The sequence below is a fragment of the Nuphar pumila genome, chromosome 4 (genome assembly GCF_984573655.1).
Source record: "Nuphar pumila chromosome 4, dmNupPumi1.hap1.1, whole genome shotgun sequence".
NCBI lineage: Eukaryota > Viridiplantae > Streptophyta > Magnoliopsida > Nymphaeales > Nymphaeaceae > Nuphar > Nuphar pumila.
In genome coordinates, this window is record NC_143252.1 from 112,315,487 (window position 1) to 112,337,045 (window position 21,559).

The 21,559-nt window shown below is 38.1% G+C and overlaps 1 protein-coding gene across 2 annotated transcripts in view; it reads right to left on the reverse strand.

Annotated features, from left to right (window-relative positions):
• LOC149840607 (ubiquitin carboxyl-terminal hydrolase 5-like) overlaps nt 1-21,559 on the reverse strand; it is a 114,211-nt gene that overhangs the window by 71,546 nt on the left and 21,106 nt on the right. For both annotated transcript variants that reach the window (XM_090003224.1, XM_090003225.1), the window contains exons 4-8: nt 19,998-20,057; nt 19,816-19,911; nt 18,699-19,109; nt 1,360-1,500; nt 1,109-1,279 (exon numbers count right to left, since the gene is read on the reverse strand). In XM_090003224.1, the coding sequence (XP_089859350.1) occupies nt 1,109-1,279; nt 1,360-1,500; nt 18,699-19,109; nt 19,816-19,911; nt 19,998-20,057 (879 nt within the window). The remainder of the gene's footprint in view (nt 1-1,108; nt 1,280-1,359; nt 1,501-18,698; nt 19,110-19,815; nt 19,912-19,997; nt 20,058-21,559) is intronic.

Consider the following 21,559-nt stretch of genomic DNA (forward strand, 5'->3'; position numbering starts at 1 on the left):
GCGGGTGCGCGTGCGAGTGCGGCACCGGGTGCGGTCAACACGACCCTGGGTGCGGTCAACGCACCCACGGTCATTTTTGTCCACTTTTTTGGCATTAAAAAAAAATAAAAAATTCCTTGATGAAAAGGAGGATTAGGGCAAAAAAAAATTGCCCTAATCTCTCCTCTCCTCTCCCCCTGAGCTCGAGCTCTCTCCTATCGACGCCCCAGCTCCACCTCCCAGGTTCCTCCTCTCGGCTCCTCTCCTTTCGCAGGTATGTACCCTCTCTCACTCTCTTCTTGTGTCGGCAGGGAGGGGCCAAGCCCCCCCTGCACCCTGCTCTCTTGTTGGGTCAGCAACGGAGGGGCCGAGCCCCCCCTCTCGCTCCCTCTGTTTTCAACAGGTGAGGGGTCGAGCCCCCCCCCCTCTCACTCTCTTGTTGGGTCGGCAGGGGAGGGGCCGAGCACCCCCATTCATCACAGCAAGACCAAACACATTGAGATTGATCAGCATTGTATCAGGCAAAAGATTGAAGAGAAAGAGATTGAGCCTCATTATGTTAGAACAAAAGACCAAGTGGCTGATTTGTTCACTAAGGGACTCACAAAGTGTCGTTTTTGGTTCCTAAAGAGCAAGTTGTCCATGATTCAAAATCATGCACAACTTGAGGGGGACTGTTAGACAGGGCCAATATCATGCATTTGTATTTGTATTTAAGTTTGGATCCGGATCCGGATCCAAACTACTTGTAACATGTCCAGCCAATATTAGGGCATACTTGTAACCTATTAGAGTTACTTGTAAAGTACCATGTATTAGGTTTTGTTTTATAAACTAAAGGAAGAGATCACGATTTTTCCAACAGTCTCTTGTTCACCGTTCTAGAGAATTCTGACACAACCTTCATAATTCTATTTAAACTAATACAATTCACACAGAATTTGTATGTGAATTTGTACTTTTACAGTGATTAAACTCCTGCACCACAAACATGATTTTTAACCAATACTGGCAGGTGCATGAGAAAAGTGTTCAACCCTCCCTGTGCTAAATGGTTGCAATAACAGTTGCTGCCAAATTGAAGACAAGTCCAGTTGGATCCCACAACCAAGGGATATAATATACTCACTTGACAAACATCAACAATTATAGAATCATTTCGAGCAATATGATTTGCCCAATATTCATCAGCAACTTCCTCATCTGGCCTACCATCAGCATCCTTTGACTTTATATAAGGCTTGAATTTTACACGATTCAAATCTTCATGGAGTCCATCTAACAGAAATGCCAAAAGCTCCTGAAATGGATTTCAGTCAGCCACACCACTTGTCCAAGAAATTGAGAGTTGCTAAGAAAATTCATAGCATGAAACTGTACCTGTGAATCATGTTGATTGTACCCACTGAATTGAGGTGCAAAGCGAGCTAGTTTTGTTTTAAAAGGCCGAGGAGAGACAGGTGCTCGTCCAGGAGACCACAATTTTCTCAGTAGCTCCCCAAATGCCATAGCAAGTTCACCCTATACAGTAGCCAAGCAGGATCACAGAATAAACAATGGCCATTGTTCTAAGGAATTTTGTTAATTCAAAACTACTAATTTTGCCAAAATAGAATGACCAACATAATGTGCAAGCAAAATATGACCTGTAAGTGAATGTATATTGCAGTACAAAACAGTACAAGCAAAATACAGAAACCAAGTGAAAATCACTGATTGATCAATTTTAATAGAAGGCCCTTTACACTGATGATCTCATCAGTAAAAATGCAAAGATTTCTGATAACATGATAAAAAAAAAACTAGAACTAAGACCTCAGAAGACTTGAATTTTTGTCCAAAAAGGCCCTTCACAAATGATATCTTCATCAAAAACATTACTCTAAGAACATAAGACTAGGTATCTATAGAATGGAACTTTACATTTATTACAACAGTCATCCAATTGGACCGCCTAATGCAGGATTTAACTTGTACTATATAAGCCAGAGCTTAGATCCATTTATAAAAGTGTGGCATGATTTTCACAAGTTAGATCATAGAACCATGTGACATACTTTATTTTCACATTTTCCTGAAAAGTTGAAACAATATTAGAAATTAGAGACATGACATGACAAGATTTGCATGCTGCAGTTGAAATGTTTAAAATTTAAAGCGCATCTCTCTTGATTCACACACTTCATTACTTTGTCACAATAAAAGCTAAGCCATATTAACACTAAAGAAAAGTTTCTGAGGAAGAGGAACCTTATTACCATATTACCATACATTGCTATCATAAGTTTGCAAACACCAACCCCTTTGGTTTATACCATTGGAGTTGCAAGCATATACATTATTTACCAAGTAGCAGCCTCTAGTTACGAGTTAGTGTATGGATATGCATATCATGGGCATCTATAGTTTCTAACCTGTAGTTTATCAGATGTAACGCCCCAAAATTTTTAACCTTAATTATAGTTCAAATATTGAAATTTCGAGACCATTTTTTTTATAAGTATAAGTAAATCAGATCTTATAATGCGGAAACGATTTTTAAAAACAATTAAGACTTTGAGCGCGGTTACACTAAAGATAACAATCAAATCAAAATGTACGGGATATATACATTTCAAACCACGTACAATATAAGACTGAAATATGAAGAGTTTTAATTTCATTTCAAATCAGAATATGAAAACAATATTTCAGTCTCTACATGATCATGTACTTAAAACGAAAAGATCATGAATACCAAGATCGCAAGGTAAGAGTGGACCCTCGAGGATGCAGCTCGACCAGCCCTTCGCTCCAACTACTCATCATACTTTACCTGCATTACCTGTCCCCCATAAAACGGGGTCAGACTCGTTGAAGTCTGGTAAAACAACTCAAACTTAAAGAAAACATATCAAGCATTTAAAGGTAAAGATATATTATTCATCCATCGTCAAGTGATAGACAAGGGAACAACGTCCTATGAGTCATTCATTTCAAGCATTCGAACATAAAGCATTTAAAAGCATTTCATCACTTAATATTTTATTCAACCTTAACTCACGTAATAAAGCATTATCTATATTCATTCAAGTCATACAAGTCATCGCATATATATATATATATGACATTCAGATCATTGCATCATTTTTATATGCATTCATAATTCTTATAAACAATAAGTCAAATCATATTTGATCATTCCAACGTGAAACACGCGCACATACCTTATAAGTAATTTAGTTAGATATTCATGATACACATCAATCATGATACATAGGTGTGATATATTTACTCAGACAATCATAATGCAATCATTTGAAATGAAACTATGTAGGCGTGATGTATCATTCACCTAATAAGTCAAAACTAGTCATTTGTAGGCGTGATGTGTTATTCACCTATACGCTAATATAAGTGTCACAATCATAATCTCATATCAAGATCTAAAATCAATAAGGATCTTATTATCATATCTGAGTTCAATATATAATCATGCTATAATAGAAAAACCAAATCTATAGATTCATAACTGGCTATTTCAATCAACTCAAAAGATCATCACAATTCATCATAACATTTCATTTATTCATAATAAAGATTTACAAAATCCACACTGGATCACTTAGTCTGGGAAATGTACAACCTCACAAGGAGTTACTGCCCTAAACGGATGGTCTGGCTGGTCTTGGACAATGTAGTTTCTCACAGGAATATACCGTCTTCGCAGGCTACCCGCTCTTGAACAATGCACTTCCTCACAGAGACTTACCACTCTAGCCGGATTACATGATCTGGTCATGTACACCCTCACAGAGAATCCTTTGGGAACAGTTTCTCAACGGGTACCATATCCAGTGAAAACTATTATGATACATGCATCAATACAACTGACCACTCTCAGGGTCGATAGCCATAAACACGGGCATGAGCATGTATACAATCAAAACATCACATCATACATCACTTCATATGGCATTAAAATTATAAAATCATACATTTAACCAATAAGGCTTCATGAACCAAAGTTCACTATTGAACTTAAACATTTATCGCATGCATTCATAATTTCATTTCACGTGGCATTTAAATCATATCATATATAAGCATATTATCCTATGCATCATATCATCGTCACAAAGAACATTGCACTTCGTAAATTGAACCTTGAAGCATGCGTAAACAAAACATGAGTTTTATGTATGCATACGTGAACATACACATTTCATAATACAAAGCAACTAAACCTCAACATACATAACTCCTACGTAGTTCGAGATTTGCATACACAATAAAAGTCCTATGTATTTTTTACCACATGAATCGATATATCACCTTAGATATAATTGTGTAAGGATTGGTCAAAATCTCATTGACCATCCTACCGTACATCATACACAAATATTTCGCAAGCAAACAAGACATACAAGTTCAAAACAATTTATAACATTGGCATGCATTCTTCTATACAAGAATAAATGAGTCCGTCATATGACAAGACAATATATATAACATTCACAATATGCATCGAACACGACTTATACATATCCATAGTAGTTATATGTGCACCATGTATCAAATTCATACAAACGCACAAAGCAACATAGTATGCGCAAACCAAAGTATGACGGCACGCATTGCGTATATATTATAAATTCATAAGTGCACGGGCATTCAAACCTACACACAGGTGTACCTGCAGCAAACACACTCCATATTCCGCTAACTACAATCATAACAAGCATGATTGTTAGAACTGGAGTTCTAATCTACGTCGATCTGCAATGAGAAAATAAGAACAGAAGGAGACGCTGAAGGCTTTGGCTGCAAGGGTTCACGCTTAAATTCATTTAGTGTTACCCGATGTTTCATTATATTAAACTATTAGGTTACAAAGGAATTTTATCATGGACATATATGTCCTACAACAAGATATAGAATTACATGCGTGTCCCCAGTTCACGTCAAACATGCAAGTCTGAGTTCGGGTCTGGATCAGACCCAAACCAAACCCAAACTGAATTCACGACACTTAATAGCCTCCCTCAAGTTGTGCATGGTCTTGGACCATGGACAACTTGTTCTTCAAATACCAAAATCTGCTTTTTTTTTAACAGATGTCAGATCACGAGAAAATCCAAATAAGCAATACAATATGCGTGAATCAAGTCACCTGAACACGTTGTGTTCGATTAGCGTTAATGGGCAAAAGAGAACGTGGTTCCAAAATCACGGTAAAGATGTTAACATACTGATTAAAGCCAGAGAACAGAATCTAAGAAAAAGAAAGGTTTATCTTGGAATACGATAACAATTTCAGAAGAGAACTTGATTCGAGAAGATAACCATACAAGAAATCAAGGTGAGAGCAAATGGGTCACGATTCAAGAAGGTACCGATGGAACTTGTATGCGCAAATGGATCTTCCTTGAAGATGTACATATTAAGTGTCGTGAATTCAAATTGAAAAGACTTGGACTTCAATAAGGGCTTCAAGATGGAACTTGTATGCGCAAATGGATCTTCCTTGAAGATGTACATATTTCCTTTTCGCTCCCCTTCAGTGAATATCTCCCTTGTTTGAAGATCCTTGACATACACAGAAGAGGGAGTGAATTTAACATAAGAATGTGTATCATCAACAAGTTTAGACAGAAATAATGTTCTTTTTTATGTTATGAGCATAAATGACATTTGACAAATTGAGGGATGATGTGGATAAAGGAATGATTGCATCACCAATGTGAGAAATGTGATGGTGAGATCCATCTCCAGTAACAATACTATTTTTACCAAAGTAAGGAACAGAGCTCGAGAGCTTACCAACATCACTTGTAATATGGGTCGCTGCTCCTGAATCAACATACCATAATCCTTGATCATTCTGCTTCAAATGCAACCCAGACAATGCTGCCAACAAAAGTTATTTTTATCTCCCCATCAGTTTTGGTAACATTATCTTCCTTCTTGTTTTCAGTGTTTTGCGACTTTCCTTTATTTTGAGGATTAAACCAGCAATTTGCTTTAACATGTCCCTTTTTATTGCACAGGTAGCATGTCGGGACAGCTCTTTGATTTTGGTTCCTCACATTAGAGTTGAACGACATATTGGGTGTGGGAAGCAAACCTGAACCGGCAAATCTACCACAACCTCTTCCTCCTCTGAAGATATTTATGCCACGACCACGACCAAAGGAGAACCCAGTAGCTAAAACATCTTGGGAATCAGATTGAGTACCAGAATCTTCAACAATGCCTTTCAACGACATTTCGTATTGAAGGAGTTTTGCCCGAAGGTCTTCAACGTGGGAAGCATGGGCATGCATAGCAAAGATGTCACCAATACATGAAAATCTGGGCCCAAACCATTCAATGTTTGTTGTACTTTATCCTTGTCTGACACTTCACATCCAATAATAGCAAGTTGATATGTAATAATCTTCACCTTATTCAAATAGTCCATAATAGATAGATTGCCTTTCTTGAGAAGCTGAAATTCATGCTTGAGGAACAAAACTCTGGCTTCAGATATCTGAGAATATGTCTGTGCCAACTGGCTCCACAATTCCATCGTTGTACAGTCGTCGAGAATAGCAACTAGTACTTCCTGAGACAGGGTAGATGTAATATAGGCAATTAATGTCTGGTCTTTTCTCATCCAAGAAACATAATCTGAGCTTCGAACAAGCTTAGTAGATGCAACACCTAGTGCATTTGTTTCCTCCTTTGCGATGAACTCCGGTGGGACAGGAATTGATCCATCCAGATAACCAAAGAGATCTTGACTTCTGATAAATGGAATTATTTGTCTCTTCCAGGTCAGGAAGTTGGAATTATTTAATTTCTCAAAGACAAGTTGATTAAGGAAGTTTGATGACAAACCGGACTGGTTTAGGGAAGGATCCATGATTTAAAGAAAGGAGCAATGGAATAGCTAATGAAACTTGGAAATAATCTGACTGTTTAAAAACAGTCCAAAGGAGAACTGGTTGTAATAGATTTTGGATCTGTCTGCCTTTTTTCTTTTTAACAGATGTCATATCACGAGAAAATCCAAATAAGCAATACAATATGCATGAATCAAGTCACTTGAACATGCCGTGTTCGATTAGCGTTAATGGGCAAAAGAGAACGTGATTCCAAAATCACAGTAAAGATGTTAACAGACTGATAACAGCCAGAGAACAAAATCTAAGAAAAAGAAAGGTTTATCTTGGAATACGATAACAATTTAATAAGAGAACTCGATTCGAGAAGATAACCATACAAGAAATCAAGGTGAGAATAAATGGGTCACGATTCAAGAAGGTACCGATTCAAGAAAATAACTCAAGATGAAAAGACGATAGGTTTTAGAAACTTGTGAACAGACATTAAGAAAAAGACGTGTTTCAGTCTTTTAGATGGAAACACGAAACCTTTTTCAAGAAGAGATGACGGCAAGGAGAAGATATCGAATATTTTTTTTGTTCGAGGAAATACGATAACACAAAAGAAATAGTGAGGGAAGAATGTTTTCCTGACTGAAATCAAAAGATCTCCTTGTTCATACCTTTTTGAAAGCAGTACCGAGCCCTAGACCCAACCTTGCTCTGATACCATGTTAGAACTGGAGTTCTAATATGCGTCGATCTGCAATGAGAAAATAAGAACAGGAGACACTGAAGGCTTTGGCTTCAAGGGTTCACGCTTAAATTCATTTAGCGTTACCCAATGTTTCATTATATTAAACTATTAGGTTACAAAGGAATTTTATCATGGTCATATCTGTCCTACAACAAGATATAGAATTACATGTATGTCCCCAGTTCACGTCAAACACGCAAGTCTGAGTTCGGGTCTGGATCAGACCCAAACCAAACCCAAACTGAATTCACGACACTTAATAATGATCTCCGAATTACAATCACAAGAGTCCTAGATATTCATAGCTAAGTGAAGTGTGTGAGCATAACTTATATTTGCAATTCATTTAAATATTACGTGCAACGACATCATGCTTATACAATTAGTGCCTAAACATGCTCTCTACAAGTTCAGTTAAGGTATCTTACCTTAATAATGTGAAGAACAATGAATCGAAACTCAAAAGACCAAGGAGTTTCGAAGTCCGCAAAGATCGCTACCCAAGCAATACAACGAACCTTTTGTGTGCGATCGCAAATACCAAAAACTCGAAAATTGCCAATTATAACAAGATTAGCCAAAAATAGCAAATTACCCTATAAATCATTATAAAGAGCCAAATAACACACAAATACACTCCAATAATTTACAAACTCCATCAAAAATATATTTAAATATAATATATATATATATAAATAGTGATTTATAGCCCAAAATAGTTCTATAAATGCAAATTATACCCTGATTGGCTTGAATGAACAAATTAATATGTAATAAATAAATAAATGAAATTCAAAAGCTAGAAACACATTTCTAATTTGGAGATAAAAAAATGAGTTCTTTATTTATTAATAATCCTTAAAAATTACGGGCTTTACATCACAAGTGTTTCGTACATCTCCTCCATGCTGGTTATTTATACATCACACTTACCTTATTAACAAAATATGATAATTCCACTACAATGTCATATATATTAGGATAATCGGCATTAATGTAACAAGATAACAGCCAATTGTTCCCTCACAATCTGTCACACAGATACACCCAGGGTTACCGGAAGTGCCCCTAGACATGGGGAAGCGCGCTTCCCCAATACGTGTTTCAGAAGAGCCGTTTCAAAAGCGTGAAACAGCACTTCCGAAATATTGGGGGAGCGCAGGTTTAAAATGGGAAGTGAGCTTCCCCTAAATGGGAAGTGTGCTTCCCCTTAAAGGAGAGCTCACTTTCTTGTAATGCTTGTTTTTCCCTTTGTAATTTTTTATTTTACTAAAAAAAAAAAGAAAACCATTCTTTAAGGTTATAATGGTCATTTGCCATTATAAAAGGGAAAGTTGAAACCCATTTTGACTTACCCAATCTCTCTCTCTCTCTCTCTCTCTCTCTCTCTCTCTCTCTCTCTCTCTCTCTCTCTCTCTCTCTCTCTCTCTCTCTCTCTCTCTCTCCAGCGACCCTAGGGCTTGGCTTTGGCGAACCTTGGCGAAGTGCGGCAACTTTCGGCAACCTCCAGCTCCGACAATGATGGTTGTTTTCATGTACAATCCCCCTCTCTCTCTCTCTCTCTCTCTCTCTCTCTCTCTCTCTCTCTCTCTCTCTCTCTCTCTCTCTGTCTCTACTCTCTATCTCTCACTCCCCCTCTCCCTCTCCCTCGCTCTTTTTCTCTGTTCCATTGTCTTACTCTCTCTCACTCTGTCGTTGTCTCTCGCTCTCTCTGGATCTCACTCTTTCTCTCTGTCTCTCTCAAGTTAACAATTTTTTTCCTCAAAATAAACTCTCACTCTCATGCATTGTCGTTGATATTGCTTTATGTTTTGTTTTTTCATGTGCTTTATTACATCTTAGGTTGACTTAAACTGGCTGTTTTTTCAGTTTTTTTCATATTATTCATGTATTTATGGTAACTAGTTTTTGTTGATAAATGTATTTGAAATTTTGCACCAATTATTGTTAATGGTTCAGTGACTTCAGTCTCTCAAGTTAACAATTTTTTTCCTCAATCTGATTGTATATCATGTGTTTTTTTGATCTCTATGGCATTGTTTGTAACTATAATATGTATATCCTTTAATTTTTTGTTTTCTCATTTTCTAAGCTGGTTTTTCTCATAATCTTGTAGTCCTGTTTCTTCTGTTCATTGATTTGTTGTTATCTCATCTTTGAACGTGTTTTTTAAAAAATATTTCACATATATTTTTCCTTTTATTGAATTTATTCAATGCACACACTTATATTTGTCTCCAATGTTCTTTGCTTATCTATTTTTGTGGAAATCCAACGTCGGAAGTTTTGGATATCAGATCTGTAGCCTTTCTTTCAGGATAACATCATCACTGCCAGTGTTGATGTCAGCATCCTACCAGCCAGCAGAACTTGCCGACTTTGTAATCCTACTTGTATTGTCTTTGAAGGTCTCTAGTTGAACTTGAGGTCACATTTGAGCTAGTTTGGATTGTTAACATCTTTCTTAAACTGTGAAGCTTCTTCATCTCCTGAATTCTAGTTGAAATTGCTTAGTTTTTCGAAATTAGGTAGATCATGTCATGACCGGCTGATTTCATTTCATTGATTATTTTATGAATTGCATCCCAAGACACAAGAACAACATAAATTGAAGATTTTGTTCAAAAAGAGTTTAAATTTTAAAATCCCTTTGCCTCTTAACAGTTTGAAATATATGGAATTGGCCTGTTTAGTTCTCCTTTTACCTTGGTCTTGTTCATGGTTAGTTTGCTGATTTGTTCTCTCTCTCTCTCTTCCATTTTTTTTGGTTTTGAGACTTTTGACTTTTGAGAACCCTCTGATGTGTTGTGCTATTGTTCTTGTTTTGGTTTTGAGAACCAACTTGTTGGTGCTTTGGGCAAGAGGGAAGGCATTTTTTCTTGTAACTTTTCTAAAGCATAATGATCCTGCTTTTCTATTGCCAATGGAGGGGAAGAGAAAGATGACAAATTATTGATTATTGACATGAACTCTTGATTATTGAAAACTTTTATGTTACTTTGGCCATTTGGCAGTGACTTTTTTGACATGGACTTATAATATTTGTTGGTTTGATTTTGGTGGTTTGAATTTTGAAGTTTGAAATTTGAATGTTGAAGTGATGAGTGAATTATGCTAATTTTGAAGTTCAATGTTTATACTTTAAACATTGAAATGCTTGAAATTAAATCAAGTCTTTTAGTGCTTAAATGCATTTTGTGCATTTAAAATTTTAACCATATCTCCATGTAATCTTTTAGTTTATTGATTTTTTTCTTGCAAAGATCACAACCTCAAATAACAAGTCGTTTGATTCATTTCTTGAAAAATGTATGTTTCTTAATCAAATTTATAAGATTTCTTGATGTATCATTTGTTAAATCTTGCATTCGGGTGCATTTGTTAAATGATTACAATAGAAATATGAATTATGAATTTCTCTTAATATATTATTTATTAATTGCTTGCTATGTCACAGGGATTCGGCTAACCAGGTGCCGCACCCACATCGACGCGACATGACGCGGGTGCGCGTGCGACACCTGGTACGGTCAACCCGACCCTGGGTGCGTGACCGCACCCAAGGTCATTTATGTAAAAAGAAAAAAGAAAACCTCGTCGAGGGAGGCTCGCCTGAAGAAGAAGACAACGAGGAAAAAGAGAGGCGAGAGGGAGCTCACCTGAAAGGGGGGCAGAGGTCGCATCACTGGCACAGGAAGGACCGGCGTCGGGTGGCCAGAAATCCAAGGCTTGCCAGACGTGGGGCTTGCCGGCGTCAGGTGGCCGGAAAACGAATGGGAGAGAGGGAGCCTGCAGCGGGGGGAGAAGGCGAGCGAGGAGAGAGAGTGAGAAGCGTGGGGAGGGTTTCTCGAATGAGAAAGCCTACCCTGCGTGCTTTAAATAAGCACGCAGGGTATGTTTTATCGGGGTTGGATCCGGGTCGGATCCGAATCCGACCCGGGTCTGATTTTTTTTTTGCCGCACCCCGCACCCATGTTTTTTTAAAGTGCCGCATCCCCGCACCCGCACCCATGTGACATAGATTGCTTGCAACAAGATGCATTTGTTAAATGGTTGCAACTTGCAATTGGAATATGAATTATGATTTTTTCTTGATGTATTATTTATTAAATGCTTGTAATCGGATGCATTTATTAAATGGTTGCAACTTGCAACATGAATATGAATTATATTTTTTTAATGATTGCAACATGATGTATTTGTTAAATGGTTGCCTTGCATATATGATTCCGTTTTTAGATTAATAGATCAATTTTAATATTATATAGTCATATTTTATTTTGTCAATGATAATATAAATCTTATATTTTGATAAATTAGAAAAATATACATTTTTGCTTCCCTTTCGATTCCTACTCGTTTCTCTTTCGATCCCCTCTTCATTTTCCCATTGACTTCTTGTTTGCTTTCGGTTTGCTTCCTAGGTCGCTTCCGGCTCGCTTCTTAGGTCGCTTCCAAGACGATTCCTAGGTCGCTTTCGAGACGATTCCTGGTTTGTTTCTAAGTTGCCTCTCGCTTTCTGCTCCCTAAAATTTTAAAATGTCTTGCTTCCAGCTTCCGCTTCCCACTCCTGCTTCCCCAAGGATACACCATTTTGGCCACCATATCATGTCCCCTTATATATTAGTCATATTGAAAACTAAAGAAAAAGGCCCCATCCATGTGACATAGCTCACAGTTACTATAACCACAAAACCAGAAGTGTATCTAATGATAAAACTGCTGCAAGAATCGAAAATGAGAAGAGAGAGAGGAGAAGGATAACTCGAGAAATTGTTGGGAATCGGCAGCCACTTTTTGATTTTCATTGGCTGCACTAAAACATTGTTAAGTTTAATAGGTTTACAACTTCTTTTGCATGGACAAAGCTGCCCTGCATTAGTAATACAAATTACATAGGTATACACATGATATGGATCCTCTAATGGATCCATATCCGATACATATTCTAATACCCTCCCTCAAGTTGTGCATGGAATTGATCTTCATTGGCTGCACTAAAACATTGTTAAGTTTAATAGGTTTACAACTTCTTTTGCATGGACAAAGCTGCCCTGCATTAGTAATACAAATTACATCGGTATACACGTGATATGGATCCTCTAATGGATCCATATCCGATCCATATTCTAATACCCTCCCTCAAGTTGTGCATGGGATTGAACCATGTGCAACTTGTTCTTCAGATACCAAAAACGATTACTTGTAAAGCCTTTTTGTGAACATATCGGCGACTTGATCTTCTGAAGTCACATAAAATGGTTCAATCTCTTTGTCCGCTATCTTTTGTCTGATGAAATGTTGGTCAATCTCAATATGCTTAGTCCGACTGTGATGAACAGGATTGAACGCAATTTGTATAGCACTTCTATTATCACACATGAGAGTCGAACTTGAGATATTCTTTCCCATCTCTGTAAGAAGGTGCCTAATCTAGGTCACTTCTGTTGTGGTAGCTGCCATAGATCTATACTCTGCCTCTATGCTAGATCGTGCCACAACCTTCTGTTTCCTGCTACTCCATGAGACTAGATTTCTTTCGATAAAAACACAGTATCCTGAAACAGACCTCCTCTCATCTGGGTCCCCTGCCCAGTCAACATCTGTATAAGCTACTATGTCATGTTTCGGTGTCCCACATGAGGATTGTACATATGTGAGTCCATCACCTACTGTGCCTTTTAGGTAACGAAGAATATGTTTGACAGCATCCATGTGACCGGTCTTCGGCTCATGCATGAACTGAGATACCTGGTTTACGGAATATACAATGTCTGGTCTAGTAAAAGTAAGATATTGTAACATGCCCACTAAACTACGATGCTTGCATCAAGGTATGACTCACCATCACAAATACTGAGCTTTTGACTGACAACACTAGGTGTAGGTAGAGATTTGCAATCTGTCATTCATGCTTTGGCCAGAAGATCAAGAGTGTATTTGTATTGAGTTAATGACATTTTTTCATCCTGTTTGTTCACCTCTACACCAAGGAAATATTTAAGTTCTCTAAGATCTTTCATCCTGAATCGCAAACTCAGCAAATCTTTAATTCGTCGAATATGGTCTGGAGCATTACCAGTGATCACGATATCATCAACATATATAAGTAAGAAAACTATATTAGTTCCATCTCTGTATGTAAATAGAGAATGATCGAGTTGAGAGCGGAGGAAACCGTGGTTCTGAATCTCTAAAGAGAAGCTTTCAAACCATGACCTGGAGGCTTGCTTTAAGCCATACAAGGCACTGCTCAATTTGCAAAGATGTTCTTTTGGGTCTCCTTCTGCATAGCCTTGAGGTTGCTCCATGTAGACCTCTTCCTTTAAATCCCCATGAAAGAATGCATTTTTAACATCAAGCTGACTAAGAGTCCACCCATGTTCAATGACCAGGCCAAGTATAATACGAATGGTTTCCATTTTCACTACTGGACTGAATGTCTCATCATAATATTGACTGTATTCTTGAGTAAAACCTTTGGCAACAAGACATGCCTTGTATCGTTCAATGCTACCATCCGGTTTATACTTAATTTTATATACCCATTTTGAACCAACAACATTTTTATCCGGGGGATGACCAACTATCTCCCATGTTTGACACTCATGGAGTGCCTCGATCTCCTCATTCATTGCTTCAATCCATTTGTTGGATTGAATAGCTTGACGAAATCCAAGTGATTCCTCGTATTTTTCAATCTTGGATAGAAAAAATTGAAAATCCATAGAGAAGTTATCATAACTCACCCATTTCTCAATAGGGTGCCTTATCATGCCTGATCTTCTTGGTGCCTCTCTGTTATTGAACAATGTCACATGTTCTCCAACAGATACATCGATTTGTTCTCTGGGTCTCCTGATATAGACATTTCCTCTGTATCTCTGACATTCTGTTTCTGATATCTCATCTGAAACTATCTCGTCGTTTATGTTTCCAGGAGCCAAAGTAGTATGTTCTGCAGCATGTGAGATGAGTTCAGCACTGAGCCATGGATCATACCAATTGACAGTTGCGTCAATATGTTCATAATCATGATCTGCTTTATTTTTCAAAAACTATTTTCATCAAAAATAATATTTCTGAAGATTTTGATCTTCTTGTTGACAGGGTCATAGCACTTGTATCCCTTGTGTTCATCTGCATAACCTACGAATTGGCATATAGAAGCTTTGTCCTTAAATTTGGTTCTCATGGATTTATCAACATGTACATAACACATGCAACCAAAAACTCGTAACTCATCATAATCTGGATGTACTCCAAAGAGAACATAATAGGGAGACTGATTCTCAAGAATAGGCATAGGAAGACGATTTATCACATGAGTGGCAGTATGAAAAGCTTTTTTCCAAAGACTAATAGGCACGTTAAAGCCATGCATCATGCTCATTGCACTCTCCACAATATGTCTATGTTTACGTTCAGCAACTCCATTTTGCTGTGGAGTGTATGGGCAAGAAACTCTACGATGTATCCCATTATCTTGAAGAAAATCTAAAAATTCTTTGGAGGAATACTTACCACCCCCATTACATTGAAGAATTTGAATATTTTGAGTGAATTGGGTATTAACGTATGCATGAAAATGACGAAAGATAAGGGAAACCTCTAATTTGTGTTTCATAAAGAATATCCAGGTAAAGCGAGAAAAGTTATCAATAAAAGATACGTAATATTTACTTCCAGAAGAAGGATTGGGAGTCGGGCCCCAAACATCAGAATATATTATCTCAAAAGGCATGAAGGCTCTTTTATTTACTTGATGAAAAGGAAGTACATGACTTTTGCAAACCTGACAACTGAAACACATTTTATTCTTCAACGAAGGTGGAACTGGAATAAATCCATTGAACACTAATTTTTCAATAAAGACTTGACTACAATGACCAAGACGAGAATGCCAAATTTCTGGCTTATTACATTGAGATATACTTAGAACACTTCTAGAGACGTGATCGGACTTGGAATGCTTCAGGACATTGGAGGTTGGATCTTCATTGAAGATATACATGTTTTCACGTCGCTCTCCTTTAGTGAGCATCTTCTTCATTTAAAGATCCTTGACAAAGACAGAAGTAGGAGTGAATTCAACAGATGAATTGGTAGAATCAACAAGCTTAGAAACAGAGACAATATTTTTCTTTATATTTGGTGCATGGACAACATTAGATAAAAGAATGGATAAAGATTCAGACAAAGGGATGAGGACATTGCCTACGTTTGAAATAGGGTGGTGAGTCCCATCTCCAGTTACAATATTAGATTTACCAAAATAGGGGATCAAAGTAGAGAACTTACCTGCATTGCCAGTGACATGAGCTGCTGCCCCAGAGTCTACATACCATAATTCATCATCATTCTGTTTCAGGTTCAAGTTAGCCATAGCAGACAAGAGAAGATCCTTAGCATCATCACTGACCCGAAAGGTACCGGAAGATCCTGATGTAGCAACATTTCTATTGTTTTGTATTCTATTGTGATTTTGAGGATTGAACCAACAGTTGGCTTTAATGTGGCTACGTTTGTTGCATTGGTAGCATGTGGGAACATTCCTTGATGAACTAGGGTTTACATTTGGTGTAGGTAGCAACCCACCTCCACCATGGATTTGTGCTCCCCTACCTCTGCAGCCACGCCCTCCTCGGGTACGATCAACAGTCATCCCTATGGCAAGAACATCATGCATAGATGATTGCCCTGTTGAAGCATCAGAAATGCTTTTCAGCAGTTTAGCATGCAAATCTTCAAAACTAGGTAACATAAGAAGGCACAGTAAGGAAGTCACAAGAACATGATACTCTGATCCTAGAGCATTCGGTGTCTGCTGCACTTTTTCTTTATCTGACACTGGATATCCAACAATGGCTAGTTGATCTGTAATGCTTTTGACTTGATTTAAGAATTCAATAATGGTCATTGTCCCTTTTCTCAAAAGCTGGAATTCACACTTGAGAAACAACACCTTAGCCTCTGATATTTGAGCATAAGTCTGAGCTAGATTCTCCCACAATTCTTTAGTTGTACAATCATCAGGAATAGAAACTAGTATTTCTTGTGTCAATGTGGAAGTAATATACGCGACGAGAGCTTGATCGCGCTTCATCCAAGTAACAAAAGTAGGATTACGAGCAATGTTTGGGAAGTTGTCATCTTCTTTTGTCTCTTGTGGAATAAATTCTAGAGGCGTTGGAGTGGAGCCATCCAAGTGACCTGAAAGATCTTGACTTCGGATGAAAGGAGTGATCTGACGTTTCCAAGTCAAATAATTATTGGTATTCAATTTTTCAGAAACGAGCTGCCCAAGAAAATTGGAGGAAAGCCCCGAGTTGACTGAATTGTCCATTTGCAAACTTATGGCAGAGAACAGTTTTGCGGCAAGGCCCAACACACAAAGAAGATTATGTCACGACTCACGACAGAATTATGAAGAATCAAGTGCAGAGGAAAACAGCTTTACGTCAGTGTAGAGTTCAGATCAGACTCAATCAATGAAGAAACCCACACAATGACAGGTGACAGTAGGTGAATGAAATGAAACCTACAGTAGGTGAAAGGAATATAGAGACTCGGCTTCTGCGTGCTTGAGCAGATGAATATTCACGTGTCAAGAACAGATTACGTGAAATAAGACCAAAAGACTTGTATGGAGAAAGGAGACGTGAAACAGGGAAAAACACGGCTGACGTGAACAGGAGATGTTCACGTGGCCAGAGCGGGGTTGCGTGGAGTGAAGCAAAAGAAAAATAAAAGAAAAATTTGTGTGACCAGACGTTACCAGGAGTGACGACAAGAAGAAAGAGGGTGCACCTTTAATCAGGTGAGTTAAGGGGAATATAATCTGATGTCTAGAAGACCAAGACGATTGATGACGAGAGAAGAAAGAGGTCGCGTGAAGCCTTTGCGGTAGACATGAAGGAATAAAGTCTGGCAACGAGAAGCAAGGGGACACAACTTTTCCAGGTTCCGATGAAGGCCCTTTTTAATCCCAAAGAGGTCGATGCTCTGATACCATGATAAAACTGCTGCAAGAATCGAAAATGAGAAGAGAGAGAGGAGAAGAATAACTCGGGTACCTGTTGGGAAACAGCAGCCACTTTTTGATCTTCATTGGCTGCACTAAAACATTGTTAAGTTTAATAGGTTTACAACTTCTTTTGCATGGACAAAGCTGCCCTGCATTAGTAATACAAATTACATAGGTATACACGTGATATGGATCCTCTAATGGATCCATATCCGATCCATATTCTAATATCTAAAAGAGTAATGAGATGACAAAAAGGTTACAACCTGCCTTCACTAGCATTTTGAGAACCACACCACATAGAATTAAATTTTCATCTTCTTTTACTGCTCCAACCAAAATTCCAGGACAAAGACCAATGTCTCTCCCTAGCTGTGCTAATGAATTTAGTTCAGCATTTCAAAGGCATGCATTACTTGCATACTGATCAAAGATGACAAGAAAAAGAAAAGAGAAAGTGGTGAGCTACATTCCATCAAAAAATTTACACAATCAAACCCTTCAAATGAAATTGTCCTAGAATGCACGGTAGTCTTTTGGAACATTGTTGCATTTCAATAGCATTTCTATCAAAGAGGACATGCAGACAGTTAGTTTTACTTCACTCAGCATTAGAACCTACTTGCCGAGTGTTTTTTTGTTCACCAGCAATATTGATGGTCTCTGCTTCACCTTAGAATTGAGTTAACTTTTACAGATTAAAGGCAGCAATTTTCAACAATACATAATTAGAAAAAAGAAAGATTCATTTTAAACATTTTTATGCAGATTAAATCTGATAATAATGAGAAAATATGTAATAAGCCCAAAAACAACAAAAGACCAAGAGAAACATTTTGACTCAACAAAACTTTACCACACAGTACACAACTATACTTCAAGATGTACAACATATCCAACAATGACAGATTACCCCCAAGTAAAATAGCAGCCGACTAATTTGGAACCTGATTATCCAATCGAGTGAATGATCTATCAGCTAGCAGATTGGAACTTCCAGGACAGAACTCTTAATTCTTCAAAAAACAGGCTTGATGGACAATAAAATACGCATAAAGTCTAGATGACTTGTCCAGTGGTGACTTACAACCATTCCCAACGGGTTCTGCCAATTTATTTCTTGATGATAATCTTCCCGAAAGTATCTAGCAAACTCTGGTGTGTGTACAAGACACTGAATTGCACTATTCATGAAACAAGTGTTCCCAAGGTTCAGCAACCCAGTCAAACCGCCTGTGCCCCCCCTCACCACCATGCCATTTGTTCCATCTGAACCATCAACTTCTCTCAGTGGGGAAGCTAGAAACTGACTTTGTGATAACTCTGAACTGCAACTTCTGGTAACACCTTTGCTTGTGGGCAAACCTCCAGCTATAGATACACTTGATCTGCAAGGTTCCGCCAAGAGAGAAGCAGATTCTTTCCCACCAGAGCCATTCTCCTGTACAGAACTCATGCCACCACAAGTCACACCATCACCGTGCAACTCCAACAGAATCTGCAACAAGTGAAAATGTTAACAGGTAACCAATACTTATAAGGGCTGAATGATTCCAAAGCTGCAAACTGTTATGGAATTATAAATATTGGACCAAAATTTTCTTGCACGGAAAAAAATGCAACAAAATTAGGATTGCCAATTAGAATACATGGATTTATCCAGCTTTCATAAGATCAGTCTGCAGTTTTAAACTTGCAATGAACAACCAAAAACATGATTCCATTAGGAAATTAGAAAACGAACTTAACAGAGAGATACAACTTGAGCAGAAAATGAAAAGGAATGTCTGGCAATAGATTTGTGGCTTAGATATGTAAATAAACAAAGATATGGATGCCTATCCAAAAAAAATTACAGATCCAAGAAGACAAAATCCTCAAATACCGTCAGGATAAAACTCACACTCAAGAAAATGAATGCAAGCCGTGCATTTAATACAATATATGGATATTAATAAACGAGAGACAAGTGCTAAGAAGTACAATAATATGGTTAGAGGCAATGATTGGTCATACTTCAGCCAACTTTATGAGTTTTCAGGCTTTGTCATGGGCTCAGGCCGAACTAACAGAACTTTATTCCATATGATATTCTGATATATTTAAAAAAAGGAAAGAAAGTCTACCATAAAATCTCAAATCTTAAACAACCTAGAACGTTGGAAGCAAGATATAGTCATACCCCAAAAAGAGGGGAGACTTACCTCCTGGTCCATCTTTATATTAGCACCACTGAGAGTTTTATCCATGTCATTCATCAAGGCTTGCTTTTTATGCCCATAATAGTTCCAAATGCATATCTGCAACAAAGATAATATTAGTTCAAAAACATCAATAACAATTGGCTGTTCTCTTTTTTATGTTTTTTCTGAAAGTTAACTATTACTTGGTCTGCTGTGAAATCGAATATGTCACAAGCCCTTCTACAGAGTTCTCCCACCGTCTCCTGCAAAAAAGTATAGGTGTCAAAACATCAGCAATTGTCAATGATACCCAACAAACCAGCAACATACTCTCATCCCAGACCACAATAAACAAATGAGGAAACAAGTCTATCCAACAAGGGAGACAATGTGCAAATGGCTTTGTTATTAACATGCTACTATGCAAATGTGGACAAGTATCTTTGTTTTTGCCTTTCTCTCTATAGACTTCAAGCACAAGCAATCTGTTTTTACAAATACCCATTGTTATGGACCCGCTACTTGGGTCCAATGCAACTTATGATCTACCTTGATCAAGGTTCGGTCTGACCTGCACTTTTGAAGGCTATGATCAGTCCACTCGACAGCCCGATTAGGTTATAGAGAGAGAATAAAGAGGTGTCTGGTCCACTAGATGTGCCCAGATTGGCTAGGAAAACAGTAGGAAGGGGTGATGGTCAACTAGGTGGGAACCCACTTGTCTAAGGGGAAAACAAAGAGAGAGAGAGAGAGAGATGACCAGATGAAGGAAGGGAAAGAGAGAGTTGGAGTGGCACTCCGTGACATTTGAGAGATAATGAGAGGGTAAGTAGAGAGAGGAATGATGGACGAGAGATAAAAAAACAAGAGTCGGGGATTAGGGAAAGAAGGGAAGAGAAAGATAAGGTTGGAGACAAGATAGAGAAAGGAGAAAGGAAGTGTGGAGGTGAGAGAGAGAGGGGGGATGGGAGGTATGAGAATAGAGGGACAATGGGGAAGAGAGATGAGAGGGATGGTGGGGGAAGTGAAGGGGAAGATGAGAGAGGAGGTGGTACAGTGGGACAAGAGAGGGGGAGGTGGAGGAGTAAAATGGAGAGATGGGCTAGACAAAACACGTACTACACATGGTGTGACTAGGCTATAAAACACACTCGTAGAGAGAGAAAGTGAGACGATTCAAGGTGAGTCCAACCTGTTAAGTTTGCAATACTCGAGTTCTTCCACACGTGAAGGGTGAGGAACAGAGAGAGAGAGGAGCTACAGGAAAACCCGATTTCAGTCATAGGATCGGCTGCTCTTCTAATTCATTTATAGTTACATACTAATACAAATTTTAGGGTACTAAAATACCCCTATTACAACAAGAAGAAATTACATACTGCCATTAATGAAATAGCAATGACTACGGGTCTGGATTCTGGGTCTAGATCCCCTGACCCGTGACCCATTACAAGAGGTACACATCTTTTCACCCTCCCTCAAGTTGTGCATGGTCCTGAACCATGAACAACTTGCCTTTTAACATCCAAAATTTGTCTTTTGTCAGTTCTTTTGTAAATATATCTGCCACTTGATTTGTAGTTCGTACAAATTCGGGCTCAATCTCCTTCTCTTCTACCCTTTGTCTCACAAAATGTTGATCTATTTCAATATGTTTGGCACGACTATGATAAATGGGATTAAAAGACATACTAATGACACTCTGGTTGTCACATAAAAGAAGCGATCGAGGGATCGATTCTCCTACTTCTGTCAGTAAGTGCCT